The 12,418-nt window shown below is 32.8% G+C and overlaps 1 protein-coding gene across 2 annotated transcripts in view; it reads right to left on the reverse strand.

Moving 5' to 3' along the window:
* Positions 1 to 4,763: 4,763 nt before the first annotated feature.
* Positions 4,764 to 12,418, reverse strand: part of LOC143048307 (tripartite motif containing 13-like) — a 30,270-nt gene continuing 22,615 nt past the window's right edge. Inside the window, exons 12-15 of one of the 2 annotated variants that reach the window (XM_076221930.1) lie at positions 7,402 to 7,463; positions 6,497 to 6,568; positions 5,718 to 5,786; positions 4,764 to 5,011 (exon numbers count right to left, since the gene is read on the reverse strand). In XM_076221930.1, coding sequence (XP_076078045.1) covers positions 5,000 to 5,011; positions 5,718 to 5,786; positions 6,497 to 6,568; positions 7,402 to 7,463 — 215 coding nt within the window. In that variant the 3' untranslated portion in view covers positions 4,764 to 4,999. Of the gene's footprint in view, positions 5,012 to 5,717; positions 5,787 to 6,496; positions 6,569 to 7,401; positions 7,464 to 12,418 lie in introns of those variants that run through there. The other variant, XR_012969788.1, reaches the window with a different exon arrangement.

Consider the following 12,418-nt stretch of genomic DNA (forward strand, 5'->3'; position numbering starts at 1 on the left):
TTACAATCACATATCTTAATTAAGATTAACAACTGTACGTGTGACACATTTAACTCTAGGTTTGACAAAATAAAATAATCTTTCGTATTAAGGAAGCACTGCATGCTGAATTTTCTGAAAATTAAAATCATGGATCCTTTTAAATTTAACAGGTTTAATGCACTAAAAAATTGAGACTTGTGTCCCCTTTTATGTTTTTCTTCAGAATAATTATGTGACAGCAAAAACTTACATATTTTTCTTTATATAGAGTAGACAAAATTACTGGAGGGTGCTGTATATATATAGCATTTGTAAAATTATGGGTAACAGACAAATCAAATTGGAACAAATAATCTTCTATCTGTTCTCTGCACTTTTATTAGCACCTTCACATTGTTCGTGGTTCTGTGAGTTGTCCTAGGTTGTTTTTATTCTGTGATTATCATATCGTAAGGTACAATTGTATTGTTTATTGTGTATTTCTCTGTCCTGAATGTTCTTACATTTAATTGTACTGTATTCCTGTCATATAATGTTATGTTTAACATTGCCTTAAAAGCGCAGGGTTTTGCTAGCCACATAACCAGGTTCAATCTACTTTTTTTCTTTAAATGTCCTGTGCCATGTCAGGAAAATGGCAGCTGTTATCTTATATTTCGTTTCTGTGTGTGTTGCATTGTTCTTTGTTTTTATTGCACTTCAGTGTTTCTGTTGTTTCATTGTTTTCCTCTTACAGTTGATGTGTTTCACTCGGTTTAAGTTTGAAACCAAGATTTGTGACTTTCTAACAACGGTATATATACTACCGTTGCCTTTATATATGACAGTTGTTATCCAATTTTTTTTTTGTGTTTGTGCTGTTGATTTTGCCCTTTGATTATGGAATTTCCTTTTTAAATTTTCCTCAGAGTTCAGTATTTTTGTGATTTTACTTTTTTCTAATATTACAGATTAAGGAATTACTGAACTAGGAAAACAGACTGGATTATTAAGTAACAAGACATAATAAATGAGCGACAACGGTATGCTAGCTTATTTTCTTACTAAGAATACCATGTATGAAATATGCCTCACATGAATAGAAACTCAGAAATATTATGATTAGGAACCCCGCAGCATCTTAATGTTAATTTCATATTTGAATAAAATCGATATAATTTATCCCTCTCATAAACAAATTAAGTGTATCGACGGTGATAATCCCTAGGACCAATTAAGTTCAAATTTATCTTAAAAGATTGGAATGGGAAATACGTGTGTAAAGGGTAGTCAGGTCTAACGTTTTATGTAACTGCAAGAAGAAAGATCAATTATTGTAAGTTGTCAAACAGATCATTGATAAATTTTAATAAAATTGAGAATGGAAATGGGGAATGTGCCAAAGAGACAATAACCCGACCATAGAGCAGACAACAGCTAAAGGTCACAAACAGGTCTTCAATGCATCCATATCTGTATCAAAATGCCCGTAGTGTAAATAGTCACAATAACTGTGAAACACGACTTTGATTGCTGATCAAATTGACGTTAATAATTTACCAGGATAATCGGAGAGTAGTTGGAAGATCCGAAAATAAGAACACTTATATAATTTAGGTACTTTATATATGTAATACTGGTATCTATAATGAGTGTATTTGAAGTACTTCATCTCTAATTGTCATTTAGAACTTCCTCTTTTGTGAGTGTCGAGGGGTAAATGTAACTAAACAGGAAAACCAACAGGTAAATCTATATATACAAATGTGTAAGGGTTCCGCGGAACACAGTGTATGGCCTACTTAATGAACCTAATAATTGTTTTAGGAACTTTTACTGCAGATTGTATGTAATGTTAACCGGAAGAAAACTACGTACATAATTAAAATATTAGCTTTTGATCATAACCAAGCTTCTGTCCAAGTTTGGTAGAAAGCAAGGATAGTTTAAGAAAGTTATTAAAATTTCAAAAACTTTAACCACAAAGTGAATATTTGTCGACGCCTTTTCGACAAAAACAAGATGAACCATTTCAACAAACGACACCCACTGCACAACAGGCTCCTGACTTAGGGCAGGTGCAAAAATTACTTTTCATTAAGTCTGTTTTCATTGACTTATTATCTTAGTTGTCGCCTTGGTATCTGCTGTATCTTTTTCCCTACTAATTAGTAAACTTAACTAAAATATCTTTATGCAATCTCTTATTGCCCAAGTTAGAAAAGTGTTTTCTCTTTTAGTTTTAAACTAAATTCCATCTCATTAATTTTGATGTGGTCGCAACCAAAATATTTGATTTGACCGAAAGCTATTTCAAACACAAATGCCTCTATTAAATTAAAACTACTACATTTCAATTTCAGGATAAAACTTTTATTTAATTAAACCCTGAATTAACTGTTGACTTTATTACATTTTAATTTCTGTGCCTAAACTCCTAATGTGTTGGTAGAAGAGTATGGTCAGTTATCACGGTGAGTCAAGTTGAAAAGGAAAAGATAGCAATTAGCAAACGACTAATGTCAATACAATTGATCAGCAGACAGCTGAATGTAACCCCTTAAAAAATAGTTTAAATTTATTTCTAAAAGTAAAAATTTCTGAACTATCTTGCTATTTTTAACGGTGGCAGGTTAAACTTGACACAAGTCATTAACATATTAAAATAAGTAGATGTGGTATGCATGATTGCCAATGTGGAAACTATCCATCAGAGACCACATGTTCTTCCAAACTAACTATCAGGTCATATGGACAATGGCCAATAGAAAATAATCCAGAAAATGCTGTCCTAGTTTAGAATTCACACACATGTAAAATCCTGTCAGATTATATAAGCCTCAATCCCAAGTCAAAAGCCTTCTAATGCAGTGGTTGTTCGTTGCTATCTTTCATATTTATTTTCTATTTATTCTTGTATAATAAATAAAGCTGTTGATTTTTAAGTTTGAATTTTTTTACATCCTTTCTTGTATTGTACAGTTACTTACACCAACATTATTTTGGCCTTTCATGGATAGTTGTCTCATTTTCTATTAATCTGCATATCTTTTTATATACCAAAGCCATTGATAAGATATTTCATGCAGCCCACATTTTTTTAATTCATATAAAATTGAGAATGGAAATGGGGAATGTGTCAAAGAGACAACAACCCGACCAAATAAAAAACAACAGCAGAAGGTCACCAACAGGTCTTCAATGTAGCGAGAAATTCTCGCACCCGGAGGCGTCCTTCACCTGGCCCCTAAACAAATATATACCAGTTCAGTGATAATGAACGCCATACTAATTTCCAATATGTATATTCCTCTATAATATTTTGATACCAAAATCTTCTGACTTTGTCTCCCTTTCTTGCTATTAACTTATTTTAATACAACTTTTATTTTGCCTTTTCCACTGAGACTAACAAAATTCTTACCATAGAAATAACAGGGAAAAAAGATAAGTAAATTAAGAAATACTGGGAAAGCATGAAGTAGTCTAAAGGCTTTCCCATTTAAACAAACATGGGACAAAGGGAAGGTGCTTTGAAAATACAAGAGCAGTCAAAATGTTAGTGAATTTCTAAATTTGCCTAAAGAGGTGTTTCCCCATCTTAAAGTAACTTCAGAGTTTACCATGTTTGCTTTGATTCAACTTTTTATTCAAATCAACAAGTGTATTTCAAGTTGTCTACTAAAAACAGTAAATTGCACTTAATATTCTAATACTTTCTTTTTATTGAAAAATTGTGACCTTGATCTTTTACTTTAAAATCAAAATAGTTCTTCAATCATCCTGATATCTTTCAATCTTTCATCTATACAAGCATCCTTTGTAATCCAACAAAGAAAACTTAATTTAACACTTGGTAATTTTTTTTAAAACAAAATACCTTTAAAATAAATCGACAAATTGAACTTTGACCACTACAACAATCTTTTCTTTAACTTCTCTTTATCTTCAACCAAGGCAAGTTTTGTTCCAGTAGAGAAATTGAATCTCAATTTAATTGGAAAACCATTTGTGGAAAAAATCTAATTGGAAAACCATTTGTGAAAAAAAACCTTCTTTTTACTTGAACAGTCACCTTGACCTTTGACCAATTGAACCCAAAAATCAATCAGTTGTATACCCATAGTATATCCGCAATTAAGATTAAGAGAAAGGAAGACTTCCTTGGGAAAATATGAGTTTCACAAATTGACAGTTATATGTTCTCATGACATGTTCTCCTGATGGGTGCATATCTTATAAAACTCTATTTGCAACTATTTGTAGAAAATAATTTAAAAAAGTTACCAAACTACACTGTTACTCATGCTTTTATATCAGACAGAATTACAGACACGACTGAAAAGCGACATATAATTGTTCCGAAAATATTTTTTTACGGAGCAATACTAAAAACATGCAAGGTTAAAATAAAGGACCAGTTAAATTCAAATATCTTCCATTTTTTCAACTTTTTCTTTTGGTTGCCTGTTACAAAGATTACAACAAAGCCTAGAAGTAAAATCATATAGTGTTTACCTACATGTTTTTAGGTTGCAGTTATGTAGCTTTGTTATACAATCATCACTTTCAACAACTAAAACTGATGAAAATTGGAAATTGCACACTTTTTAATCAACATATGTTTGCAAAACTTGAAACGCATATTGATTTAAAAGTGTGCAATTTCAACTTCACTTGAAGTATCTTACATCATGTACATGAAGAATGCTTGTTTTGCAATCACCATTGGGACACCTAACACCTGAACATTAGTAAAGAGAAATATTATTGTACTACGGCTTCTTCATAAAAAGATAACATTAAAACATTAATCTTTAATGATAAATGAATTGAACAACAGATAATACCAGTTAATAACATGAAATAAATAAATGTAAACAGTGCCTGCTGTTTAGAACAACTGGTCTTAAACTTTCATGTCCTTTATAACATTCAATCAACTTCTTTAATTTATGTATAACAGGTCCTTATTCTGGCACTACTTGTTTCATTGTGGCCAAGTTCTTGGTTATTCAAGATTTCAACAATTTGTATATCATGTCCATAGCTATTGAAAAAAATGAAAAGAAAAATAAATATACATTGTATTTTATTATCAAATAACTGGAGGCTTCAAGGAATTTTAATTGGGTTTGTAATGTAAATTCATCGTTCATGTATTCTCAAAAAATGTGTTATGAAATTCAAATAGTATTAAATTGCGAATGGAAACCAGTAATTTGTCAAAGAGACAACAACCTGACCAAAGGGCAAAAAACAGCTAAAGGCCACTAATGGGTCTTCAACACAGGGAGAAAATATTCATTTTCAACTGATTTTTGTTTTTTAGTATGGCTGTTTCACTGTCCCGAGTTAGGGGAGGGTTGTGTGCCAACAAACATGTTTAACCACACGTTATATACAAATATTAATCAGTAATGTAGTTTGTTGCTGTTTTTCATATTTTTTTTTCATTCAATGTTCAGTACATAAATCCATGGCTGTTAGCTTTCTCATTTATACTGTTTTACATTTGTTATGTTGGGCCTTCCTTGCTGATGGGTTTTGGTCCTCAATGCTCTCCAACTTCGTACTTTATTTGGTCTTCTTAACTTTTTGGGATTCGAGTGTCACTGATGAGTCTTTTGGAGATGAAAAATACAAAATTTAATCCTGACGAGTTTATTTGCTATATTTGCTTGTTTGAGTAAGTCACATAAAACATGCTTCTTTCACAAAATTTGATATTTAGTAACACTTTTGAGCTGTCTTACCTTTTGTAAAGTTTCCTTAATCAATTGTGTATTGTTTGCCACATCATACTCTGGGTAGGCCATCAGAATCTATAAAGATAAATACAAAATTATGTACAAAATTCTACAGTGATATTCGTTTCGTGATAGGTGCTGTGAAAGTTTCACAAGATCCTGTCAAGCAACTCAGTAGCAGTAGATGATACATAAGTAGGACAATAGGTAATAAACAAGAATGTGTCCATAGTACAGGGATGCCTGACTAGCACTATCATTTTTTATGTTCAGTGGACCATGAAATTGGGATCAAAATGTAGCCTTAAAATTAGAAAGATCATATATCATAGGTAACATGTGTACTAAGTTTCAAGTTGATTGGACTGCATCAAAAACTACCTTGACCAAAAACTTTTAACCTTAAGTACAGATGGAGGAACTAAAGAACAAAGAACACACAGAGTCACAGACAAAAAAAATAATGCACCTAGGTTGGGCATAAAAACATATAACACATATAACATATATATATATAGTATATCCATCACTATATACCGCCATCTTTACCTTTGTCAAAGCAAATAGGTACCACTGTTAAATGAATGACTGAAAAATCTAGAGAGATTCATTTCCAGTCAAATTTTCAACGTCTTATATCTCAAAATAAAGGAAATAGATGTTAATTTTTTCTGCTTTTTAGATCTTTTATTTATTTTACTGTTAGTCTTAAACTGTCGTTTTTTCAAAGCTTATAATTTTGTTACAGAGTTGCAAACCTCCTTATAATAGAACCGACAACATACCTTTGTGGTTATGAAATGTTCTATTTCTTTTTTGTCTACTATTTCCTTTAATAGGTCTTCAACTTGTTCATCCTACAAATAAAAACAAAATACTAGGAAAAAGGAAACAAGAGCCCTAACAAATATTTCTGAACCGGACTGTTACATAATATATAAAAACAAGAATGTGCTCATAGAAAACGGATGCCCCATCCGCACTATCATTTTCTATGTCCAGTGAACCGTAATATTGGGTAAAAACTCTATTTAGAAATATCATATCATAGGGAACATGTGTACTAAGTTTCAAGTTGATTGGACTTCAAATTCATCAAAAACTACCTCAACCTTAAACATTAACCTGAACCGGGACAGATGGACGAACGAACGGACAGACCAGAAAACATAATGCCCATAAATGGGGCATAAAAAAAGAAGATGTGGTATGATTGCCAATGTCACAAGACAACTCTCAAAAGAGACTACACATATAGGACCCTGTAAAAGAACTTAGAAATCTCATAGATAGATGTGTTTTTTGTGTATTGAAATTGTTAGAGAAATTGCCTCTGTAAATGGTTACCCTTATTTCAAAGTGCCTTCCTTGTGTGCCTTGTGTTTTAATAGCATAACCCTAATGGAATTGATTAAAATCATAAACTTTTGACACCAAGATATGTCTCTCAGTAGGCAGAAAATTCAGAAAAAGACCACCCATGGACAGCAGCATTAGTTATTAATTCAAAGTCTCTGTATATTAGACAATATAAATTTTACTCATTTTGAATCCCCGTGTCAGTCCATTTCAAAGAACTTGACCGTAGAAAATGCCAAATAAGATCAATAAATTCATAGTCTGGCAGTGCTGAGTAACTTCAAAATTTTAGAACCATTTATCAGTACAACATGTACAATTTGCCACTTACCGAGTTATGAAAACTCTTTCTTTTCTTTCTTCCTGAATTAGTGTTTGAGGGACAATCATTTCCTATAAGAAGATATATTTGACTTTGTTTTATGTCATAAAGATTTCCCATACAAATTGCCAAGATACAGAGGTTGTAAATGAGAATAACACAATCTAGGAAATAAAAAAAGTCCCAGGGAATCATAAATAAAATAGTAAATACAGACACCAAGTGCAGCATTCTTTGGACCAAGTTAGCATTAAGAGCAATGAAGGTATAAGAACCAAGTGCTATTAAGGGGGCTCCGGTATAAATCTTTTTTTTTTTTTAATATAGGATTTCGCTATATTTTTTTATAACTGAACTTTATCATATACTTGAAAAATAGTGAAATAAAAAAATGGGGTCACCGTTCATTTTAAAAGCTCACGATCTGCTTCCAGAAGAAGCATACATTTTTTTTAATGTCCTTTTTTTCTGTTGAACTAATAGGAGAAATAAAGGTAATATCGAAATAAAAAAATAACCTAATTACAGAAATCACTTAAATTTTACAATTATTTAGTTTATGTACAGCTTATTTGAAAACAATAATAAACTAGAGGCTCTAAAGAGCCTGTGTCGCTCACCTTGGTCTATGTGAATATTAAACAAAGGAAGCAGATTGAAAATTGACTACAAAGGTCAATAACTCCTACAGGGGTCAATTGACCATTTCGTTCATGTTGACTTATTTGTAGATCTTACTTTGCTGAACATTATTGCTGTTTACAGTTTACCTATATCTATAATAATATTCAATATAAAACAGCAAAATTTCCTTAAAATTACCAATTCAGGGGCTGCAACCCAAAAACAGGTTGTCCAATTCATCTGAAAATTTCAGGGCAGATAGATCTTGACCTGATTAACAATTTTACTTCATGTCAGATTTTCTCTAAATTATTTGGTTTTTGAGTTATAAGCCAAAAACTGCATTTTACCCCTATGTTCTATTTTTAGCCGTGGCGGCCATCTTGGTTTGATGGCCAGGTCACCGGACACATTTTTTAAACAAGAAACCCCAAAGATGATTGTGGCCAAGTTTGGATCAATTTGGCACAGCAGTTTCAGAGAAGAAGATTTTAGTAAAAGATATATAAAATTTACGAAAAATGGTTAAAAATTGACTATAAAGGGCAATAACTCCTAAAGAGGTCAACTGACCATTTTGGTCATGTTGACTTATTTGTAAATCTGACCTTGCTGAACATTATTGCTGTTTACAGTTTACCTATATCTATAATAATATTCAATATAATAACCAAAAACAGCAAAATTTCCTTAAAATTACCAATTCAGGGGCCGCAACCCAAAAACAGGTTGTCCAATTCATCTGAAAATTTCAGGGCAGATAGATCTTCACCTGATTAACAATTTTACCCATGTCAGATTTGCTCTAAATGCTTTGGTTTTTGAGTTATAAGCCAAAAACTGCATTTTACCCCTATGTTCTATTTATAGCCATGGCGGTCATCTTGGTTAGTTGGCGGGGTCACCGGACACAATTTTTAAACTAGATACCCCAATGATGATTGTGGCCAAGTTTCAAATAATTTGGCCCAGCAGTTTCAGAGGAGAAGATTTTTCTAAAAGATTACTAAGATTTACGAAAAATGGTTAAAAATTGACTATAAAGGGCAATAACTCCTAAAGTGGTCAACTGATCATTTTGGTCATGTTGACTTATTTGTAGATCTTATTTGCTGAACATTATTGCTTTTTACAGTTTATCTCTATCTGAAATAATATTCAAGATAATAACCAAAAACAACAAAATTTCCTTAAAATTACCAATTCAGGGGCAGCAACCTAACAACGGAATGTCAGATTCATCTGAAAATTTCAGGGCAGATAGATCTTCACCTGATTAACAATATTACCCCATGTCAGATTTGCCCTAAATGCTTTGGTTTTTGAGTTATAAGCCAAAAACTGCATTTTACCCCTATGTTCTATTTATAGCCATGGCGGCCATCTTGGTTAGTTGGCGGGGTCACCGGACACAATTTTTAAACTAGATACCCCAATGATGATTGTGGCCAAGTTTGGTTAAATTTGGCCCAGTAGTTTCAGAGGAGAAGATTTTTGTAAAAGTTAACGCCGGACGCAGGACGACGACGGACGACGACGACGACGGACGCCGGACGCCAAGTGATGAGAAAAGCTCACTTGGCCCTTCGGGCCAGGTGAGCTAAAAATATAGGTCACCGATGAAAAGATATTTCAAATTTAATGCCAAACAATGGCATTTTTGCACCAAAGGGAGATAATTTGGAGCTTTTTTAATGATATACACATTTTAAAAGTCATCTGGAGCCAAACCGAATCAATTTTTTGGGTTGATTTTTATACCATATATAGTGTTGTAAATGTGTATATTTGTTATTTCCAAGTAAAGGAATATTGTTATTATTGTATTAAGAGAGTTTATATAAGTTGTCAGAAGTTATTTCTAGTATTTAGTATATTGAATGAGTAATTAATGTACGTTTTACTTTATGTTATTAGCTGTATCGATAACGTCGTATATGGCGCAACTTTGTCATGTATTGTTCAGAACGTTACCGTTGGGTCAATATTTTAAGCGTGAACCCAAAAGTGTACATTTACGAGTTCTTAACTGGAAGAATTGATATGTCTAGATTTGTTTATTTATAAGGTTGTATTATTATAAGCATTTTGAGTCGAGGACTCCTATATTTTATGTAAGCGTTTTACGTTGTTTTTCTTCCTGCTTAGAATATTTACTTCCGGTAATTTGAAATAAATACCAGTGCAACGTCACGTTCGTCAGTCTTTGCTGTGTTTAGATTTGGCTTGCAGCAAGGCTCATCCCGGGGGTTCCTAGAGGTAAGAAGCAGCGCATTAGCTGTATGCCTCGCATTTTATATTACAAGTAAGGGTTATAATTAAGAGGTAAGAAGCAGCGCAGATAGCTGTATGCCTTGCATTTTATTTATATTGTCATTGTTATATTTAACTGTTTAAGCTAATCCCGTTTGACCCGTACGAAAATACAAGTAAGAATATTATTTAAGTATCTTCGCCCCGTATATGTTTATTATATATTATTGTTGGAATATTGTACTTGTATGGAGATATATCGGCAGTTCTAGATGTTTATTAATAAACGTATCATTTTTACTATTGATTATTTATTCACGCTACCAAGAGAGAACAAAAACAGATTTGACGTCCGTATTTATTTATTACCCCGTGCATTTACTAGTTTTATCAGATATTCGTATTTGCTGGCTTTATAACTATACCAAAACATAGCGAGAAGCAGAAATTACGACAATGGTGGCAGCGGTTTAGTTCTCACGTTTCAAGGAATTTGGCACGTCTATTTTTAGAAATATTAATTTGTATGGAACACACTAAGTGACATATATTGTGTATGGAGTGCATTTAGCTCTATACATTATTCTGTGTTAAATGGATTATTTTGGAAAATACAGGAGTGCATTTAGCTCCTAAATTTTTTAAATATTTTTTAAGGAGGTGCATTTAGCTTCCTAGAGAAAAAAAAAATATTAGGGAAGTACATTTAGCTTCCTAGCAAGAAAAATAATATTAAGGAGGTACATTTAGCTTCCTAGAAATAAAAAAAAAATAAATATATGAAGGAGGTGCATTTAGCTTCCTAGAGAAAAAATATATAAAGGAGGTGCATTTAGCTTCCAAATAATTATTTATTAGGGGAATAGAGGTGCAGTTAGCTTCTATTGGCATATTACTGTTTGTTTTAAACATGGATCTTAGGAATAGAAAAATTCCAGCTCCAAATTTTGGAAGGGGAGAAAGTATGGAGAATATGATTATTTCACAGAGCAGAACTGTTCAGCCCTGTAATTTGATAGATTTGGGTATAGAAGATGATGTTAATTTATCTACCTACAGCCCCATAGTAAGCCCGATAAACTCGTCTGTGCAGAATACTAGGACGATTGAGGAAAGTAAGACGAATTTGAATGATAACAATATTATTGCTATTCTAACGGACATTCAGAGACAATTAAAAAATCAAAATAATAGATTTTCTGAGCTTAAGACGAAAGTTTCTGAGATGAGCACGCAAGTATCAGAGATGAGCACGCAAGTTAAGCTAAATCAGGAAAATATAGCTCAATTAGCAAGGGGTAACCACGTGGCTGAAAACAACACCAAAACGCGGAATTTCAGTCAAAATAGCAGGACCACAACTGAACAAAATAACCAGGTATCAGTGACCCAACAATTAGCAGCTGGTCCAAGTACTAACAACATTTATACACCACGTCCAGTTAGTACAAATTATGTAAGAGAAAATAGTCGTATTCAGCAACTACAAAGGGAAGAACCAAAACCTAGAAGTCCATTCTTTGATGGTAAAGGGGATTTCAAGGCCTTCTGGACACAGTTTAGTTTACTGAGCAATAGGTTTAGATGGTCCAATGACAGAAAAATAGAGGAATTAATTTTAAATTGTCTGAGAGATGAAGCCCTAGTATATGTAAATGAGCTTCCTATGCCATTCCATAAAGATATCAAATGTATTCATAAGGCTATGTCACAGAGATTTGGGGACCATATATTACCAGAGACTTATAGGACCAATTTGCAATTTATCAAACAGGACCACAAAGAAAGCATACAAGAATATGCATCTCGTGTGGAGAGACAAGTAAGCAAGGCATACCCTGAAGTAAATGACTTGCGTTTGCTGGACCGATTCAAAACAGAACACTTTATCAAAGGTCTGCCAGACCAGTCACTAGCTTATGAGGTCCTCATACAGAAGCCAGCAACATTGCAGGATGCAATAAATATAGTCACATGGCACGAGTGTTGTCGAAAATATGTAAATAAAAACGTTAATGTCAGACAAGTAAATACCGATGCAAACTGTATAGAACAAGAGAAAACAGAAGACTTCGAGGTATATCGGATGGAGAATCCAACCCAATATGTCACTCATGCAGAATTTAAAATGGGCATAGACAATTTGAAA

The sequence above is a fragment of the Mytilus galloprovincialis genome, chromosome 10 (assembly GCF_965363235.1).
Source record: "Mytilus galloprovincialis chromosome 10, xbMytGall1.hap1.1, whole genome shotgun sequence".
In the NCBI taxonomy this organism is placed as follows: Eukaryota; Metazoa; Mollusca; class Bivalvia; order Mytilida; family Mytilidae; genus Mytilus; species Mytilus galloprovincialis.